The sequence below is a fragment of the Amblyomma mixtum genome, chromosome 5 (genome assembly GCF_055824585.1).
Source record: "Amblyomma mixtum isolate Tamu chromosome 5, ASM5582458v1, whole genome shotgun sequence".
NCBI lineage: Eukaryota > Metazoa > Arthropoda > Arachnida > Ixodida > Ixodidae > Amblyomma > Amblyomma mixtum.
Window position 1 is genome coordinate 13,656,689 of NC_143016.1, and position 21,202 is coordinate 13,677,890.

Genomic DNA, 21,202 nt, shown 5'->3' on the forward strand with positions numbered 1-21,202 from the left:
ACGTGGCGAGACAGAATCGGCTTCTAGTGACGCTTCCTTCACGCGTTTGCGTTCAGCCTTCTGCTTTCATAATCACGTGTCTGTCTGTCTGTCTGTCTGTCTGTCTGTCTGTCTGTCCGTCCGTCCGTCCGTCCGTCCGTCCGTCCGTCCGTCTGTCTGTCTGTCTGTCTGTGTCTGTCTGTGTCTGTGTCTGTCTGTGTCTGTCTGTGTCTGTCTGTGTCTGTCTGTGTCTGTCTGTGTCTGTGTCTGTGTCTGTGTCTGTGTCTGTCTGTGTCTGTGTCTGTCTGTCCGTCTGTCCGTCCGTCTGTCCGTCCGTCCGTCTGTCCGTCCGTCCGTCCGTCCGTCCGTCCGTCCGTCTGTCTGTCTGTCTGTCTGTCTGTCTGTCTGTCTGTCTGTCTGTCTGTCTGTCTGTCTGTCTGTCTGTCTGTCTGTCCGTCCGTCTAATCTATCTATCGATTGATGATCGATTCGTCCGTCTGTCGTATTTACACGACCGAGCCAAAACCGTGGCGAACCGCTGGTCACATTACCCCGCAACACCCAGTCAGCTTCATATACATTGAAACTCCATGCACCCAACAGATTGCGATTCGGCCCGCCGTATGTCACCGCCGGCGTTCATGGTTACGTATTCCATCTCCAGGAATGCGAAGCGAACGTATTGTAACCTGGCCTGGGAGCGGAAAAAGTTTTAGAACCATTAAATGGAAACATCGGATTTCCGGTGTCTTTTCTCTCTTGCCGTTTTCACGGAAGCAGCTTTTATTGTGTTGATATCTTCTCTGTAACGACCTGTTCGAAACCTGGAGGGCACAAAAATCAGCTCCGCGAATCGCTTGCGAAGCAAGCGCGACCAGGAAGATATAACAATTAAAAACAGTTCTCTGCGCATGTGTAATTGCACGCAGCTCAGCAACTTAGTAGCACTTGTAACAAAATGCGCAGCTTTCATCGTCTTCAAATATTCGAGTGGCATAACAACGAACAGGGAGCGAGGTGTTGTGTATGAGGCATTCCTTTTTCGCCCCGCGCGCAGACATCTGCTGAAGGGTGAGCATTTCTTTAAGGTCACAGGCCACTGTCTCAGAAAAGCTGAGCGTGAAATTCACGGCGACATGAAAGACCCCACCCACGTCTGTCGTGCTCCTCTCGCGACGTCACGTGACGTAGGCGCCGCGCGGCACTGAGCTGTGCAGCCACTAGAGGCGCCTGGTGTCAACCGCGCACTGCTCTGCTGATGACGCGGCCCTCGCCGAACGCCTCCTGCAACCGTATTTTAAGGCGGAAGCCTTTAATGCCTCATCGTTGTAAGCAGGAGTTGTCGACAGAAAATGTCACGCTTTTCAATTGGTCGAAATGCTCGTGACGTCATAGTGCGCGAATTTCAAATGGGAACAATTGTACTTGTTTAGTTAATTGGTTAATTAATCAATTAGCCTAATTAAGATAGAGGAGACTGAAGAGGTCAGAAGACAGAGGAAAAGAAAAGAAAAGAAAGAAAGACGCGCGTCGCAGCGACAACAGCGTCCGCGGAAGGAGACGCTGCTGAAACAACAGATAAGTACGAAGCCGCGTTCGCTCCACCACCACGCACTTCCCCACTCAGTTCGACGTAGCTCGTTTCATATACGTTGTGTCGAACATCCTAGACAGTTCCAACATTTGACAGGTGAATGACAGAACACGATGGATAAAAATACAACGATATAAATACGAAATAGCCTAATTAACCTTTCTAGTTAGACCGCATAAATCAATAAAACCGAGAATGAAATTGGTCGAGTTGGGGAATCGAACCAGGGTCTCCGGAGTGCGATACGAGCACGCTAGCCACTCCGTAATGCCAGCTGAATGGTTTGGAATGAACAAAGGCGCGTCTAGCTAATACGGCGTCTTCGTTCACTCCCATCTTCCCCCTTTCCCTTACGGCGAGGTGCAGGTGTCTACCCAGATATGCGAGAGAGATACAATTCCTGTCGCGTTCCACTCTTACAGGCGAAGCTTAACATGTTAACCACACGTCAGTAACACACGCAGACAGTCAATGGACGCGTCATTCGCTGGTAGCACTTGAATCATCATTCACAACCACATTCGTGGCAGAATGCTGTACTCAGGCTTTCGCCTTGCACCACTTTAGTCGCCAAAGTGACTCCTAATTTTTATAGGCATTTGTCGCGATACGTTCCTTTGCATTTCCGATATTGGTCACTACGTCCTGTGACATCAAAGCGGATGGCTTGTGATCTATGTGCGTTGCAGGCTCTGATATACATATTATCAAATGCGGGGCGCATGGCAGATACACACTAAACACCCTTTTCCGTGGGAGTATACGGCTTGTCCCCTAATATCGCACTCCCTAATAGAGCACTATATTGTCCGCTGTACCAAGGGGTAGATTTTCACTCCTTTCAAGTTCAGAATATTGCCGCGAGTCTTTGTAGCGTTTGTTTGTTGTGTTTATTTGTTCATGCTTCAAGGCTGCCGGCACGCCGCTTTATCGCTTCGTTTGTGACGCAAGACGCGCCTAGAATTATCTCGATGGATCGCATCCGGACGGAGCCGACTCTAGTTTGTGCCAGAATGTTCTAGTAACTTCTAAAGCTTTATCTCGAAGATTCGCTATCGGCTTTAAAAAGAGCACGGCCGACAGCGGCGGGCATTCTGTTCGACGACCGCCGAGCACGCTTGTGGCTACGCCGCCGCCGAGTGATTCAGTTCTTTGCGGGCGCAAGTCAGCCCGAATAAAGAGTTTCGTTTCGAAGACGTTCTCGCTGTTTTCCTGTTCGCCGTACTGCAGTCACCAGTACGTGACAATATTTGCGGTCACCTTTTTTCTCCGCGGCAAAGGAGTTCGTGTGGTTAACAATGGCAAGAGATTTCAACCGCGACAGCGGATGTCGCACCCTAAGCTGCGGGAGGACATTTTAACCTCAGAAACTCCGCTTTTTTTTTTTTATGTGGGAATCTGCTTCCCTTGCCAACCGTAAGCATTCTGCGCTTTTTAGGTGTCGAAATCTACTTCGAGGCTTGCTGAGCATACCTTGACCTTTATTAGAGAGCTGGAAGGCAAAACTGTTCGCTCCCACCGTGTTCAGTATAGCGGAATGAATCAAGAGGGATGCTCCATTCCGGGAATTTTTCCTTTTTCAGTAAACTGTACGGCTGATATTGGGCCTATAGGTAAACGGGAATTTTCATGAGTTTTGGGGGAATTTCGGAGTATTATCAGGGAAATTATAGAAGTTCAGGATCATTTTGGCTAAATTAAACGCATGGTCTGGCCAAGGCGCAAACCCAGCCACAAAGGCGGAAAAGAAAGGGAGAAAACAACACAAAGGATGTCAGTGTGGAAAGCCTTTCTTTACAGCCGCTTTCGAAGCTTCTCAAAGTACGATAGCTGCTAGCATTGCCCCGACTCAAAAGATTTTACATGCCTCCTCTTTTTAAGAGAGCAGTGAAAACCATTTAGAGATAAGGCCGACACAGACATCAGCACTGAGGCCCACCACTCTGTACTTTCGGTGATAACACGTCCGCACTATCGTTGCTTCATTGGTGGATAAATTATTGCCGTTAATATGAGACATCACTGCGAGATTGGACGTTTCGGTAATCGGCAAAGCATTATCGGGGCGTATTATCGCGTATATATTCTCTCGGGCTCTCCTATATATGTTGTGGGGTTAAAATTGGGGAGACAGACAGCGCCGGTACCACGCTGACGGCTCAAAACCTAGCGTAGTATTGCTTTCGCAATAAAACTGTGTCGAAGGCTGGGCATCGAATCAGAGCCTTTGGCGTTTGAAATGGAGACGCTACCACTCCGCCACGAAAGCTAAAATTTCAGCACGAATAAAGGCGCATCTAGTGAATGCATGGGTTTCATAAATAAAATAAAAGAAATAAAAAAGTAAAATAGGGAAAGGAACAAAAATGAAAAAATAAAATAAAAAAAATGGTACTGCTTACATGATTGGTAACATTTGTTTGTTTATTTATTTTTGTCGCCTTCCTTTGTTTAGCAAACCAACAGAAAATATTTTAGGCTTCCTAAGCACCTTTAACAAGTTGTAAACAAATGAGTACGATGTGCATGTGAGCGTTTTAGAGCAGTATCCGCATGCATGTGCACAATACGACAACGACCTGCGCAGCCGCAGGGTCATTAAACCTTGCTGTTTTAGATAATAACAATAAAAAATATTAAGCAAAGCCTTCAGCTGCATTCAGGCGATCCACCCGTTGCCTCGAACAGGCGGAGAGCTCAGCGGCTCTTCGCGACATGAAGCCCGATCCCGTTTTCACGCCTAAAGTGATAAAATTAGGGTTTTCACATGTCCTTCGAAGCTTCGGATCAACCACAGTATCGTCTTCCACTCCTTTACAACCGTATCAGCCGAAACACTGCCTGTCGGAGCCGAACCATCCGACGCAGCAGCCGTCGCGACGAGGCGCGCGCCGAGCGGTCAGGAGGCGAGTAATGGCGGCGTGATCACGTGATCAAAGATGGCAGCCCCCATGATACGCCGCTGTAAAGCGTCTATACAAGGGGGTGCACCTGCCTCTGCTAGGCGTACACGGGATAGAGATGCCTCCTGGAGACAGGGTGGTGGTGGTGATTTCTTTTATTCTCCCAAAACAGGGGACGAGTCCAAGGACCGGTTGCGCTGGCTTAGAGGAGGTCGCGGCCTCCACCGCGCGCTGGATAAGCCGGCGTTGGTCTGCCGTCTCGGAAGTACGCAGGAGAGACTCCCACGTCTCTGGGGTGTTTGGGTTGTTTGTGTTGTGATGTGTACAAGTCCACACCATGTGTATGAGAGTGGCTGGAGTTGAGCAGTGTTTGCACATGGGGTCTATCTGTTGCGGAAAGATCTTGCTGTATAAGAGGGGGTATGGAAAACTGCCAGTTTGTAGTTTGCGCCATTGGACGGCCTCGCGTCTTGTTAGATCACGGTGTGCGGAAGGATAGAGACATCTTTCGAGCCGGTAGTGCTGTAGTATGTCCGTGTAAGTGGTGAGTAGAGAAGCGCGTGAGATATTAGTGTCAGAGGAAGCAGGGAGGCCGATCACACACTCTGCTCGGCAGCTGAGATCTCGGGCGAGTGTGTGCGCCTGTGCGTTTCCGCTGAGCGACTCGTGGGCTGGGGCCCAAAGAAGTAAGCGAGAGTTGGAAGAGGGTGCAGTAGAAAGGAGAATGTGTGACGCCTGGCAAGAGATACGGCCAGCATCGTAGTTGCGGATAGCCTGTTGAGAATCACTGATGACGACTTTGGTATTAGGGTCAGCTAGCGCTAGCGCAATGGCAACCTCCTCTGCTGCGGTGACTGTTTCTGCATTGCGAATGCTGCAGGCTGTGTACCAGCTGCGGTGAGGGGCGAGAGCTACCGCCACCGTCGCTGGCTTCGAGGGATGGTAAGAGGCGTCCGTATACGTGACGTCCGGACGTCCGCTGAAGCGTTTCTCGAATTGACGTGCACAGTCGGCCCGTCTCTCGGCATGGTGTTCCGGGTGCATCCGTTTGGGAATGGGAGGGATGCGGAGATTTTGGCGATATTCCGGGGTAAGTTCAGCATAACTTGGGGCCGCTCTCGGCGGGGAGATCCCAACTTGCTGCAGTACCGCTCGGCCAGCGTGTGTGAGTGAGAGCCGCTCGTATTGGGCAGTGAGGGTTGCTTCAATAAGTTCGCTCACGGTATTGGAGATTCCGAGAGCCATGAGCTTATGCGTAGCTGTGGACATGGGAAGGCCCAAGGCCGTCTTGTACGCTTTTCGGAGTGACGCCTCTAGCCGTTCGCTCTCGGCACGAGTGAGACGTAGGTAGGGTGCAGAGTAGGTGATGCGGGAGCAGATGAAGGCTTGAACGAGGCGCAGGAGGTTGGACTCTTGCATACCATGATGCTTATTGGAAACTCGCTTAAGGAGGCGTCCGATCTGTACCACCGACTGGTCGATGCGTTGGAGCGTGGTGTTGTTGCTACCGTTGGCCTGTAGGTGTAAGCCCAAGATCCTGATGTGATCTGTACGAGGGATCGGGTTACCTTGCACCTGGAGGTTGATCTCAGGATGTATGCTTGGAGGGCGTCGTCCCGGGGACGGGATGATTATATACTCTGACTTTGTCGCCGAGCAGGTGAGGCCAATTGTAATGAGGTAATCTCCGATCCGTTTGATTGCGGTCTGTAGAGTCTCCTCTATCTGGCCGTCACTGCCGTGCGTGATCCAAAGTGTGAGGTCGTCAGCATAAATGCTGTGGTGCAGGTGAGGGATGTCGGCGAGTAGCTTGGGAAGGCCTATTAGTGCAACGTTAAAAAGCATCGGCGAAAGCACGGAGCCCTGGGGCGTGCCGCGGTTTCCCGGAGAGATGATGGAAGGATCTGCCGTGCCGGTGTTTAGTTGTACTGTGCGGTCGGAGAGGAAATCTCGGACGTACGCATGCGTGCGATGTCCGACACCGAGAGCCTGAAGTTGTTGAAGGATCGCTTCATGAAGGACGTTGTCGAATGCCTTGGGAACATCGAGGCCGACGATGACTTTCGTGTCTAGTGTACGTTTCATGACCACCTGATGATGGAGAAGAAGCATAATGTCCGTGGCCGCTAAATGAGGGCGGAAGCCGAACATTGTGTCTGGTAGTAGATGGTTGTCCTCGAGGTATCTAAAGAGTCTGGTGTGGATAACGTGTTCCATCAGCTTCCCAACGCAGGACGTGAGAGAGATGGGGCGGAGGTTGGCCAAGGTTGGTGGTTTTCCCGGCTTAGGGATGAGGACTAGATTCGCGCATTTCCACTCCTGAGGGATGGTACCGCTGGCCCAACATTCTTGAAGATAGTCGGTAAGAGCATGAATGGATGCGTCGTCCAGGTTCCTAAGCATTTTATTTGAAATGTGGTCGGGACCGGCCGCTGAAGTCGTCTTGAGGCGATTTAGTTCTGCTCGGACCTCCGCAAGAGTGATTGGAGCGTCTAGGCCGGGATTGTCAGCGCCCTGATAGAAGGGGAGGTTGGTTGCTGGTTCGGGGCGGATGTAAGTATTTATAAGCTCTTGTTTGAGCTCGTCTGGCGTGCCAGGATACTGGTGGAAGATTCGCTCGAGCTGTTGGCGTGTTTGGAGTTTGCCTCCAGCTGGGTCGAGTAAATGTCGAAGGAGGTTCCACGTGTTACGAGTGTTTGGAGTCTTGTTCATCTGGTCACAAATGTTGTGCCAGCTCTGTCGAGTGAGTTCGATTGCATAGTTCTCGATATTCGTGTGTGCGCGCGCCAGTCTACGTCGGATATCGCGGTCCCATTTCCGAGTGGCAAGTAGAGCTTCGAGCGACTTCTTGCGCTCCCATAGATGGGCGTAGTAGCGGTCGCAGTGGGGAACTGTGTCCTCTAACTCGACGGTTTTTGTGGCGTCGGCCACTTGTTTGACAATTTCGGTTGTCCACGCCTTGATGTTAGTAATAGTGGGATGTTTGTCATGCTGTTCCCTGTGCATCCGGAAAGAGTCCCAGTTAATCACCTGAGCCTTCCGTGTACATTGCCTGGTGGGCTCATGTATGACAATCTCGAGCACAAAGTGATCACTCCCGAAATTTTCGTGAGTGTGGCACCAAGTAGCTTTAACTGCGGAGGTCGTAAAGGCAAGATCCGGAGTTGTATCTCGGTGTAGGCCCGTACCTTGTCTAGTGGGGTAGGAGACGCCCGTGATGAGGGTCAGCTGATGCGTATGCCAGTCATTCCAAAGGCGTCGGCCTTTAGCCGAGTCGTAGTGGTAGCCCCAAGCACGGTGATGCGCGTTGAAGTCACCGAGGATGAGGAGGGGTTGTCCCTGCGCTAGCTGCTGGGCTTTGAGGAAAAGAGGACCGAAAATATCCCTACGGGCTCGGGGAGGACTATAGACATTAATTACAAACAGACTGGTGCGACGCTTGCGCGAGGGCCGAGGTAATATTTCTAAGAAGACGTGTTCGGGGAAAGTTGGATTTAAATTGTGTTGGAGGACAGTGAGATTACGTTTGACGAGAGTGGCTAATCGAGGCTTTACTCGTTCCGATAGGTATGTAGTGTAACCGGCAAGTTGCGTGTTCTTGTCGCATTCCTGTAGGACTATTAGTTCGGGGCGATCACTCGCGGTGAGGAACTGCTCGAGGACCGGACGCTTACGCGCGAACCCGCGACAGTTCCACTGCCAGATAGTGGTGTTACCCGAGCTGTTCGCCATGATTAGGCTGGAAAAGCTGTGGGGTTGGAGCGGGTGTTGGCGCAGGGGCCACGGGTACCACAGCAGCGAGAAGTTTGCCCTGTGCTTCTATAGTTTTGCTCAGAATCTCAAATTGTCGTGTGACTTGTGAGCCGATTGTGTGGAGTGAGCGTTCAATGTGTGCTTCTAAAGCTGTGATGCGAGTTTGACTGAGGGCGCAGCTTTCCTCGATTTTGACAAAACGCGCCTGCCAACCATCCGTGGGGGAGTCAGTGTCGGGCGTTGCTTTGCGTTTTTGTGCGGATGGGTTGGGGGCAGCGATATCCATAGGTACTGTTTCAGGTGATCCCTGCGGATACGGGGGAGTGATTGTGGCCGTTGGCTTTTCGAGAGCCTCTACTCTGAGTATTAGTTGTTGGATGACTGCTGTCAGTTCCATAATTGCTTTGTGTGTGTCCGGAGTAGTGGGAGTCCCTCCCTGCGTACTCACCGGTTCATGACGTTGTCGTAGATCGGGTAGTGATGGTGGTAGCCCAGGTGGCTGTTGCAGAGGCTGAGAAGAGGCCCGTGTCTGCTGGACGACTGCAGGTGGCCCGGGCCTGGTTCGGGAGGTATCCTGAGACCCCATCCGTGGAGCGGGAGACTTGAGTGGCGGAAAAGAACTCGAGCGGTCTCGGGGCTGCCGTTGCTGGCTATCTGAGCGTTGCCGGTCCCATCGGCTGATGTGCTGGAGCGTGACCCGCTTGGCGGTCTCTTGGGACTTGAGTTTATCTGCCTCAGCTTTTTGGATTTTCTCCCACTTCCTGCGCTTGACTTCGTAAGGAGTCCTGAAGATTTCCCTGCAGCGACTATCGCCCGTGAGATGTTCCTTGCCACACAGGCGGCAGATTGGTTTGCACGTGTGGTCTTTGGTAGGATTGGATAGTCCGCAACCTCTACATTTAGTAGTTGGGCTTGCGCAAACGTCGGCTCGATGACCGAGCTCACCACAGCGATAGCACACCTCGTATTTCTTCTTGAATAAGTTGCACCTATGGCGACTATTGCAGAAGTAGACCCAGGTAGGCACTTGGGGCTCAGCGAACGTGATGAGTACAGCGGTGGTGTTCCCGAGCCGCCGAAAATCCACAATGGGTGGGTTACGGTTGTCTTGTAACTCTGTTTGAATTGTATTTCGATCCAGTCGGAGATCGACGCCACGAATCACACCGCGGCTCGAACTATCATCTGGAGCGCAGTAGACGGATATCTCATACGCCTTGTTGTCGACGGTGATCTCTTTGAGTTGCATGACCCGTTCAGCTCTTTCGACGACTGGGGTGCAGTACGCGAAAGTATTCTGAATCAGGTTAGCTTGTATTAGGTCTTCGTGACGAACAGCGTCCCTGGTGAAGTGAGCAGCCGTGCAGATCGCTTCCAGTAGTTGGTAGGTTGTAATCTTGGAGAGTAGCAGTCCGCCGCGTGGGCGCACAATCAGCTTGAGAGCGTTGCTGGGTAAGCGAGGCTGGTTCGAAGCTACAGATTTCTTGGCTAGTAGGCGTCCTCGCTGCCGAGGCGTGAGTTCAGCTGTCATCTTGTTCACACGCAGCCCATTGGTGATTTGGGACGCTTGGCTCGGTCCCGCTTTGTCTCCAGGGAAATCGGGCACGGATGGCCTTGATGTTGTTCGCGCTTCCCGGAGCTTGTTAACTTTTGTCAACCAATCACTGGCTGCTAATTCTTGAGAAATTGGGATGCCTTCTACGGTGACCTTCATGACGAACTACGGCGCGCGGGCACGGTCCACGGCGCGGCCCAGCTGGCGAACGCTGCTGCGACGCAGGTGGCGAACGCCACTGCGACGCGGAGCTCCGTGTTCTTCGGCGCTGCGCGGTAGGCCTCCTGGAGACAGGGCTGCTCGTTGGAATGAGAAGCAAAAATCAGGGGGCACTTTGACTGTCTAAAGTGCGTAGAGGCGAAAGCGTTTTCCGCACCACTTTGACTGCTTCTGTGGCACTGGTGGCGTCACATGTAATTGAGTACTAATTACTAAGTGATGACAAATCACCAATTAATGGTTAATTACTGATTAATGACTTAATACTAATTAACTGCTAATTAACTATGCTTAAGCTTCGCTTTTAGGAGTGGAACGCGACAGCGTGTTGTAGCGCTGCCAGGGAGTCCACGGAACGCCACCATCCGTTCGGCGCGATGCGTTTCCCTTTGAACGCAACGCTTTTTGAGGAAAGGAAATGGTGCAGTAATTCTCTGTCATCTCGGTGGACACCTGAACCGCACCGTAGAGGAGGGAGGAAGTGGGAGTGAACAAAGAAAGACAAAGATGGGCCGTAATGAAGAAAATGAATATTGTATTTGAGGAAAAGAAATTACGCAGTAACGGTCTCACATATCTCGGTGGACACCCGTTAAAATTCAGGGGGGGGGGGGGCACTTTTTGACCTAAAGTGCGGTCACTGATGTGCGGTTAAGATGTTAAGCTTCGCCTGTAAGTGGAACGCGACAGCGTCTTGCAACGCTGCCAGGGAGTCCGTAGAACGCCATCGCCCATTCGGTTCTACGCCTCGCTCGTCGGTAATTGGTTTTTGAGGAAAGGAAATGTATCTGTCTCTCATATCTCGGTGGACACCTAAACCTCGCCGGAAGGAAAGGCCGGAAGATGAGAGTGAGCGAAGACACCGTATTCTCTAGACGCGCCTTTGTTCATTCCAAACCATCGAGCTGGCTGGCGGAGTGGATAGCATGCTCGCCTCGCACTCCGAAGACCGGGATTCGATTCCCGAGCTCGACCAATTTTCTACTCGGTTTTATTTATTTATATGGCCTGACTAGAAAAGTTAATTAGGCTAATTGTGTAATTAGGCAATTAACTAAGCTTAGTCCCCCTTGGAGCATCACCACATGGTCCCTTCAATTCGTTGCATGGTTACTAGCCAAAGTACAATGGGCCCCGTTTGAAATTCGCGCACTGTGACGTCACGACAGTTTCAACCAATTGAAAAGCGTGACATTTCTGTCGACACCTGCTGCTTACAACGATGAGACATTAAAGGCTTTCGCCTTAAAAGTTGCGGCGTGCTACAGAGACTGATGAAGAGCGTGAAGAACGTCTAGCCAAGCGGCGTGCTCGATATGCAACTCGGCGACAATATGCTTCGCATCTGACTAGGCTTAACCTAAGCTAAGCCTCAGCCATTTTTTCAGTAGCGTCCGCTCCGGCGGACGCAGTTGTTGCTGCGACGTGCGTCTTTTCTTTCCTTTTTCTTCTTTCCTCTGATCTTTTAACTCTCCTCTATCTGCACGTGGCAGCGGTGGTGGCTCGGCTGGAGCCAGTTGGCAGGCCCGTGTAATTTCCTTTTCATCCTTCTCTCAGTCACAACAGCAACAACAACGTCGCAGTCGAGGAGGTGGTGACGAAGCGCCGCTACGGCCGCTTTGTTTTTTCAGCCAGCGTCCGCTTCGGCGGACGCGGTTGTTGCTGCGACGCGCGTCTTTTCTTTCCTTTTTCTTCTTTCCTCTGATCTTTTAACTCTCCTCTATCTGCACGTGGAAGCGGTGGTGGCTCGGCTGCAGCCAGTTGGCAGGCCCATGCACTTTCCTTTTCATTCTTCTCTCAGTCGCAACAACAACAACGTCGCAGTCGTCCCGGCGTAACCACGCTGTACGTTTCAGCCAGGCCACGTCGTCCGACATGCAAGGCAAGGCTGCAACGATTCGCTCAAGCTAGGAAACGACGGCGGGCTGAAGAAACGGATGAAGTTGCTTTCGCAATTTCCGGGCTTAACCAAGCTCAGCCTCTGCCAATTTTTTTTTCGGACCTAGAAACCGCTTTGGATCACCGATTGCATTACGCCTTAGGACATCGGGAAACGAAACTGCTGTGTTTGCGCAGGCGGTGGCTCAAATCACGCTGGGTGATTGTTTTTCCAGCTGAATTTTCTTAACGGAGTCAGGAGAGAGGAGGCAGGTAAAGTGAACGGAGAAAGTGAAGACAGGGCTAGTCAGTGGGCGAGTGGAGTGGGGTTGCAGCGTGTCATACACTTGTCACACGGGCACTTGCAATGCCGATTGAGTCCATGGACATCGAACTCAATGGGGATCGGCCAGTGACACGCGGCGGTTTTCAGTCACCACTGAACTCGATGGACATCGATATAATGGAGGTTCGCAATTGAGAACCATTGAGAATAGCCTCGCACTGACCATACGTTGAAAAAATGACATAAAAACTTGAAACAAACAAAAATATCTTTTTGCTTAATTTACAAAAATTTTTAGACTATATTATCCAGTTTATAGAGTAATTTTTATTCAGTAGTGTTGTGACCGTACTTCTGACCACGTGGGCCCGATCAAGCAGCTACCGTGAACAATCAACGAGGCCGACAACCTCGCGACGGCGGTGGGAAGTGGGATGCTTGGAATGCCCCTCCGAGCCTCAGCGGATTAGTGTAGCAGGAATGTCAAGGGCCATTGTCAGCAGCAACCCCAGCGAAATTCCTTGAGCGGAGGTGACCACTATAGCGGCGAAGGCCGGAGACGCGCCGGAGGTATTGTCCGAGCGACCACGGCGGAGGCGACGTGCCGGCGCCGGTCACGCTGGCGGTTAATTGAAGAATTCTGTGTCCCCGACTCGCGTTCTGGGCAATCGGCGGGGAAGCAAGTTCATTCACCTGCTGGAAGACTTCGGGAGATTCCTTTCCCGCAGGGCTGGATGAGTCAGCATCTCCCCCTCTCATCGACCCAGCTGCGAGAGAGTGGAAAAACCCGCACCTGCCCAGCCGTGGGTGGCAACAAGAACGTCCCCTTCGGTCCATCCGATTGGACAGTGCTCGTCGAACATTATTCCCCAGCCAGGGTTCTGGGGAAACCGAAGGATATTTAACTCGGCCGTGAGTGTGGCCGAGAAGCTAGCTCCAGTCGACTACGGTTGACGAAGACGTTCCCCCCTCCACTGAGAGCCATTCTCAGTCCCGCTCTATGTAAATAATGTAAATAAGTGTATAAAGCGTTTTTCCTTTACTTCCCCTACTCCCCGTCTCCGGCCCACGTTCCTTCCTCCTTCGGCACAGCGGCGGTGCTCTTGGACCCGATGCCTGGTGGGACACGCTACAAGTACGGCAAAACATATCAACTGGTGGCAGCGGTGGGATCGTCCACGCTTGGTCCTGGCTTCAGCAGTGGTGAGCGCTTGACTTTCTTTAAGAATCTGCCAGGCTGATAACTCTGGAAATTTATCAGTACCTGTAGATTAATCTTCTGCACGTGCTCGCTAAAGCATTTCACGTAGCAGCTTATTGTTGAAAGTCCTCGTTCGGAAGTTGCCATGGATTTGAGCAAACTAAAGAAGCCAGATTTGATTTTGCTGTGTGAAGAGCTGGGTATTGAGGTCGGGAAAGGTCGCAGAAAGCCGCAGCTGATTGAGGCTATTGAGGAGTGTGGTGTCAAGGACGACGAAATTGCGGAGTCCTGGGAGATCATTCAAGAGGGGATCAGGAAGGCTAAGGAGGAGGCCGACAGGGTTGAAAGGGAGCGCAAGGAGGAGGCCGACAGGGTAGAAAAAGAACGCCTTTACCAAAAGGAAGCAGCTAAGGAGGAGGCCGACAAGGTTGAAAGGGAGCGTCTTTACCGCAAGGAAGCCGCTAAGGAGGAGGCTGACATGTAGGTTAGACAAAGAACTTGCTCTGAAGCGTTTAGAGTTACAAATTGCGGAGGCAAAGCGCACCGAGAATAATTCGACCAATAATCAGGAGGTCTCGACACCTAGAAAAATTAAAATCAAAGATCTTCTACAGCCTTACAAAGCAAATGAGGACATCGGGTTGTTCCTCGTAAACTTCGAGAGGGTTTGTGAGAAAGAAGGAGTACAACGAGAGACCTGGCCGCAGAAAATATTGCATGTGCTGCCTTGTGAATCGGCCGAAATTATTGCCAGGTTGTCAAAAGAAGATGCTGATAACTATGACAAAGTAAAAGCAGCGCTTCTCAAGAAATACCGACTATCAGCGGATGCATTCCGGCGCCGCTTTAGAGATGCCAGGTGGAAACAGGGCGAGACGTTCCAAGATTTCTCATACAAGTTAAAAGCCGATCTCATTGAGTGGCTGAAAGCGGAGGATGCTTATGAGAGTCGCGACATGGTCATTGAAGCAGTCTGCCTCGAACAGCTTTATGGTTGTCTGGGGGAAGAAATGCGCTTGTGGGTGCAGGACAGGCCAGAAAAGAAAACCGTAGAGCGCGCGGCAGAACTTGCTGATGAGTTTGTGGCCCGTCGGGAATCTGAAAGAGCACGTGTTCGGCCCATGTCTCAATCTGACAAAGATAGTCGGGCGCGTTTTCCAGGAAATGAGAGAACTAAGAAAGCAGCGAGAAACATGTCGTCGAATGGTCCTCCCGCACCCAACAACAAAGATGCTAGCAACAAGGAAGACGCTAAGAAGGAAAAGGCTTTTGAAGCCAAAAAGCCGATCGTGTGTTTCCGGTGCCGAGAGCCCGGACACCTTTCGACCGGCTGCCGTAAGACAAAACTTATCTTCTCATTTCTGGATAACGAGGACGACAACTTCCGATTGTTGCAGCCCTATCTACGGGACCTACAGGTTAACGGAAAACCATGCAAAGTTCTCCGCGACTCCGCTGCAACGATGGACGTTGTCCGCCCAGAGTATGTTAAGCCAGGAGAATTTACAGGTGAATGTGCCTGGATACGGCAGTGGAGGAGAATAGCTTATGCTTGCCCATCGCCCGCGTCACAATCGAAGGACCATTCGGGGTGCTTCACACCGAAGCAGCAGTGTCACAAAACCTGCCCAAGCAGTATCCTTACATTTTTTCTAATCGCTCGGATATGCTGCTCAGAGAAAAAGGCCTTAGTTTTGGCGATCACGCTGTCCAGGCTCTCACTCGTGCAAAGGCTCGAGAAATCGCAGCGCATGCAAAGCGCCTGGAGGAAGAGGGCAGGAATGAAACTTTTATCCAAGAGCATGTCCACAATGACGAGCCAGACCAGGACTTACTCACTTCTGGCACAGGGGTAAAAATTACCGATAGTAGTGCTGGCTATATGGTGAGTATTCCGAATCAAGCGCAAGTGATGAGCTGGGGCTAGGAGAGGGATTGAATACGAATCTAGTGTTGCCCCACTCGGATGGCTTTCTCGAACTCCTTCGTGTGGACAGAGAAACGTTCGCCGCTGAGCAAGAGAAAGACCAAACTCTACAAAACTTGAGTCACCAAAGCAACATGGGTGTGTCACGGAAGAACCTAACTTTCCAGCGCCGTTCTGGCCTACTACACCGCCAGTATCAGGATAGGAAAGGTATCCAACACGACCAACTTGTTGTCCCGTCTAAGTATCGAGCTCAAATTCTCGGCCTCTCTCATGGAAAAGGTTGGGCCTGTCATTTGGGAATTAAAAAGACCAAAGAAAGATTGTTGAGAGAATTTTATTGGCCCGGATGCTTCAAAGACGCGGAAAAGTTTGTCCAGACTTGCGACACTTGTCAAAGGATTGGGAAGTCACATGAGATCAGAAAAGCACCAATGAAACTGGTTCCCATAATCACCGAGCCTTTCCGTCGTGTTGTTGTTGATGTGGTGGGGCCCTTGCCGGTGACTACGTCTGGTTACAAGCACATTCTCACCATAATTTGCCCGGCTACCAAGTTCCCGGAGGCTGTACCACTGAAACAAATCAACTCGGTGGAGGTAGTTGAGGCACTGCTTTCGGTTTGCCCGGGTCGGATTTCCGGCCGAACTACAGAGTGATCAGGGCAGCGTTTTCACCAGTGCTCTGACGACTACTTTCCTCGAGAGGTGCGGCATTCGCATTGTTCATAGTTCGGTGCGGCACCCGCAAAGCAACAGCATGGAGGCATGGCATTCTGTGCTAAAGAGAGTGCTGAGGGCTTTGTGTTATGAACACAAAAGAGACTGGGAGGCTTGTTTGCCTGCTACAATGTTTGCATTGAGGTCAGTGCCTCACGAAGCCACCGGTTTCAGCCCAGCAGAGTTGGTATATGGCCGATCCCTGCGGTCCCCGCTACAGATGCTCCGCGAGGCATGGGAAGGGCGCGGAGAGGATCCCACTGTCGTAGAGTACGTCTTGCAGCTGTTAGAACGCCTTCAGTCATGTCGCGAGCTGGTAGAGGTCAACATGAAATCCGCTCAGGGACGAGCAAAACTTTATTACGACCGGAACGCCAGAAAAAGAACTTTCGCCGTTGGAGACAAAGTTCTTTTGCTTAGTGCCTCACGGAAGAACAAACTAGAGGTGCTGTGGGAGGGCCCCGCGGAAGTGATACAGAAGCTTTCCGACACTAACTATGCTGTTAGAATTCCTGGCAGACGCAAAGAGGTACGCATCTATCACACTAATTTAATGAAGCCGTACCGAGAGAGAGAAGCTGTTGTACACCTGGCTCTGAACGCGCCTGAGGAAGTGGAGACTGAGATTTTTTTCCCGGAGTCCGCGTTAGATTCCGCACTCGAAGGGCTTTGTGAGAAAGTTGGCAGTGATCCAACGCTAGACGATAATCAGCGAAGGGACCTGGTAGCTATTCTGCGAGAGTTCGGCGACCGTTTTGTAGACCAGCCCGGGAGAACGAGCTTGATGGAACATGACATACAGTTAACTTCTAACGAGCCCGTTCGGTGCAGACCCTACCGTGTCTCGCCTAGGCAGAAAGAGATACTGGCAACAGAGATACAGCGGATGCTAGACTCAGGACTGATAGTGCCGTCGGAGAGTGAGTACACATCCCCGATCATATTAGTTGAAGCGCCCGGTAAAGATCCCCGGCCCTGTATCGACTATCGTCGTCTGAATGAAATCACTCGAGATCAGAGCTATCCGATTCCAAACCTGGAGGAGAGGGTCGAGACCATAAGTAGCGCTCAGTATGTCTCCACGCTAGATCTCACTAGAGGGTACTGGCAAGTGCCTCTGACTGAGCAGGCGAGCCGATTTGCCACCTTTATTTCCCCCATGGGAACGTTTCGCCCTCTTGTCCTTACCTTTGGCCTCAAAAACGCGCCGTTTTGTTTTTCCCGGCTTATGGACCGGGTCCTGCAGGGCATGCCTGACTACGCACTTCCGTATTTGGATGACATAGCTGTCTACTCAAAGAGCTGGGAGGAACACTTGTACCATCTAAAAGAAGTGTTGACACGGTTGTGAGAGGCCGGCTTGACCGTCAGGGCTACGAAATGTCAACTGGGGAGAGCGGAAGTTACCTATTTGGGCCATGTCGTCGGACGCGGTTACCGGCGTCCGCTAGAACTAAAAGTAGCGGCGATATCTGAATATCCCAGGCCAGGCACCAAAACAGACATTCGTTCTTTCCTCGGGCTAACCGGATACTACCAACATTATATCCGAAACTTTTCCGAGCTCGCGAGCCCCCTCACGGACAGCTTGCGAAAGAGCGAACCTGTGAAAGTCGTGTGGGACCTCCCCAAGGAACGCTCATTTCTTGCCCTCAAGGCAGCCTTGACTAGCCAGCCCGTTTTACGAGCCCCTGACTACGAACGGTCGTTTGTTCTGCAGTGCGATGCCAGCGACCGCGGTATGGGCGCCGTCCTCAGTCAACAGGCCGAAAACGGAGAGGAACACCCCGTAGTATTTGTTAGCAGGAAGCTAACGCTACGCGAGCAGGCGTACAGTGTGTCGGAGAAGGAATGCGCCTGTCTCGTATGGGCAATCCAGAAGTTACAGTGTTACCTGGCAGGATCTCGGTTTACTGTGGAAACCGACCACTGCCCTTTGACCTGGCTTCGGAACATGTCAGCTAAAAACGGTAGACTCCTTCGTTGGAGCCTGGCGTTACAGGAGCACTCATTTGACGTGCGTTACAAAAAGGGACGAGATAATGTCAACGCTGATGGCCTCAGCCGAAGCTTTCCCGTGTAATGCCCTTTCCTGACTCCCCAGACGTTATTCCGCTATGCAAATTTGTATTTTTTTTTTTGCTTTAGCGGGAATCATTTTTTTTTTCTCTGTTTTGTATGTATGTTCAGCAGCTCCACCTTCCCTTTGTGCTCTCACGGGAGGTGGCTTTCTGTGACAAAAACCGTGCTACGGCACCCCCCCAAAATTTTAGGAAATTTTTCCCTTTTGGCTAAACAAGCTCTGTGTATTCTGGTTTGGTCAAACTTGGAAACTTTCGGAGGACGTAAATTTCACGCGACAGCTCATTTTCTCTAAAGAGACTTTGTTGACCGAAGACAGCTTGGCAGGTCTTAAAGTTGGTTTGGCGCTTTCTGCTTGTTGGGCTTTGGACTTTGCTGGTTGAGATCGTTACAGCTGTCAACGAAGCAAGAAGAACCTTTGGGCCCAGCTGTGACCAAAAGCCGAACGGACACAACTCCAGGTCTCTGCGCGCAGCAGCGTTGGCTGCAACCACTACGAGACCTCTTCGGGCGGCGGACGAGCTGTTGTGACCGTACTTCTGACCACGTGGGCCCGATCAAGCAGCTACCGCGAACAATCAACGAGGCCGACAACCTCGCGACGGCGGTGGGAAGTGGGATGCTTGGAATGCCCCTCCGAGCCTCAGCGGATTAGTGTAGCAGGAATGTCAAGGGCCATTGTCAGCAGCAACCCCAGCGAAATTCCTTGAGCGGAGGTGACCACTATAGCGGCGAAGGCCGGAGACGCGCCGGAGGTATTGTCCGAGCGACCACGGCGGAGGCGACGTGCCGGCGCCGGTCACGCTGGCGGTTAATTGAAGAATTCTGTTTCCCCGACTCGCGTTCTGGGCAATCGCCGGGAAGCAAGTTCATTCACCTGCTGGAAGACTTCGGGAGATTCCTTTCCCGCAGGGCTGGATGAGTCAGCATCTCCCCCTCTCATCGACCCAGCTGCGAGAGAGTGGAAAAACCCGCACCTGCCCAGCCGTGGGTGGTAACAAGAACGTCCCCTTCGGTCCATCCGATTGGACAGTGCTCGTCGAACATTATTCCCCAGCCAGGGTTCTGGGGAAACCGAAGGATATTTAACTCGGCCGTGAGTGTGGCCGAGAGAAGCCTGCTAGCTCCAGTCGACTACGGTTGACGAAGACGTTCCCCCTTCCACTGAGAGCCATTCTCAGTCCCGCTCTATGTAAATAATGTAAATAAGTGTATAAAGCGTTTTTCCTTCACTTCCCCTACTCCCCGTCTCCGGCCCACGTTCCTTCCTCCTTCGGCACAGCGGCGGTGCTCTTGGACCCGATGCCTGGTGGGGCACGCTACAAGTACGGCAAAACATATCAGTAGTCAAAAGCTCCGCAGAACGTCCCGTGGTCAAACCGCGTCGCAGCGTTCCGCTGTGTTAATTTCTCCCGTTTTCACCTCTTAGAGCACTTGGCGACAGAGACCAAGAAGTACATCAGAAATGCTGCAACGATAGTAGCTGCGAATAACATAGGCGCCGAGTTTTCAATCTGCCGGGCGGTGGGGGGAGGGGAGTTAGCACCCTCTCTCTTCTTCATGAGATGTTCATTTATTTATTTTGCTCTCAGGGTACACAGTACATTACGGAGGGGAACAGCAATCCACAGCAATATATAAGATAACAAAAAGGTAAGGAGGCCAAGCACTGATCCTTGAGTAACCTCAGTAGGATGAAAAAGCGGAGTCCAAGTATAAGTGGATGTCGTAAGTCAAGGAAAATAGTTGAATGTCACAAGATAGAAACTTTCATAAGCCGTGCTATGTTAGAAGAAATTGTTATCTGTGTTAAGGCGGAGACTTGGGCAAGTTGGTACAACATATAAAAGTAAAACAGCGCTAGACACGGGCGCTTTGTGTTGTGTTGTTCTTCCTTCGTCCCGTGTCTAGCGCTGTTTTACTTTTATATAAATTGTTATCGTCCAGAAAATTAACAAGATGTGTAAATATATGTACCATTATTTTTCATGCTATTGATATCAAAGATATGGGTCAATAGTTAGATGTATTGTGTTTATCTCTGGTTTTATGTACTGGTATGACCACAGCAGTCTTCCGCACTTCTGCAGTACACCATGGCGATACGATTGTGGTGGTGGTGGTGGTGTGACACTTTTTATTAACAGCCTTTATGTTAGGTGGTGGTGGTGGTGGTGAAAACTTTATTTACAACTGGGGAGTTCGGGACACACAGGTCCGTGGGCCCCCGCACGGCCCCACTGCACTCAAACGTTCATGTCCCGGAGGCTCATGACGCTGGCAGCCCGGCCGGTGGCGATGGCTTGCTTGGCCGGGTCCTCAGAACGCAGTAGGGTCTCCCAAGCCTCCCAAGCGGTAAGGTGCTCCAGGCCCCGCGGGGGAGGATCCGCCGGGCAGAGGTAAAGGATATGGTCTAGAGTGCCTTTGGGGTGGTGGCAGAGGGTACAGGAGGGGTTTGTGTGGACTTGGTCATAGCGCGAGCGTATATAAGCGGAGAGTAAGGTGCGTGTTTGAAGCCTCCTCCAAAGTGTCTGATGATAATGGTCGAGGGAGGGATGGGGTGGAGGGTAGAGCCGACGCTCGGCTTTGCAGGCCTGCGTCATTTCACTGAATGAGTGCATGTGCTCCCCCGAGAACCCCAGGTCGGAGGCCGCCGGTGCCCGGTTGAGAGAACCTCGGGCTAAAGCGTTGGCGGCCTCGTTTCCGGGATTCCCGGAGTGGGCAGGAACCCATATCAACTCCATGTGGCGGGGTGGGTGTGCGGCGAGGGAGTTCAGTATGCGAAATGCAGGGACGTGAACTCTCCCGCGAGCAAAATTTAGTATGGCAGTTTTAGAGTCGGATAGAATATATCGGGCCTCCGTGCGTGTGATGGCCAGGGAAATGGCGGCCTCTTCGGCATATCCTCCGAAGTGGCAGTAGGGGTTATGTGAAGGGTGACAATCGGTTGGAGGGAGGGGTTCGTGATGGCTACAACCGCGTCCTCGCCCGTGCATGCGGCATCCACCCAAACGGCATACGGTTCCGTGCCATAGTGTTTGTGGAGTGCCCGTGCGCGAGCTCTGCGGCGGGGTTCGTGGTAGGTGGGATGCATGTTTTTGGGGAG

General features: G+C 51.7%; 1 protein-coding gene across 1 annotated transcript; it reads right to left on the bottom strand.

Annotated features, from left to right (window-relative positions):
• Window positions 1-550: 550 nt before the first annotated feature.
• Window positions 551-7,482, bottom strand: LOC149341322 (uncharacterized). The gene is made up of 2 exons (XM_089542848.1): window positions 4,666-7,482; window positions 551-673 (listed from the first exon to the last, which is right to left on the bottom strand). The coding sequence occupies exons 1-2, from the start codon at window positions 7,480-7,482 to the stop codon at window positions 551-553; spliced, it is 2,940 nt and encodes a 979-aa protein (XP_089398974.1).
• Between the last annotated feature and the right edge of the window lie 13,720 nt (window positions 7,483-21,202).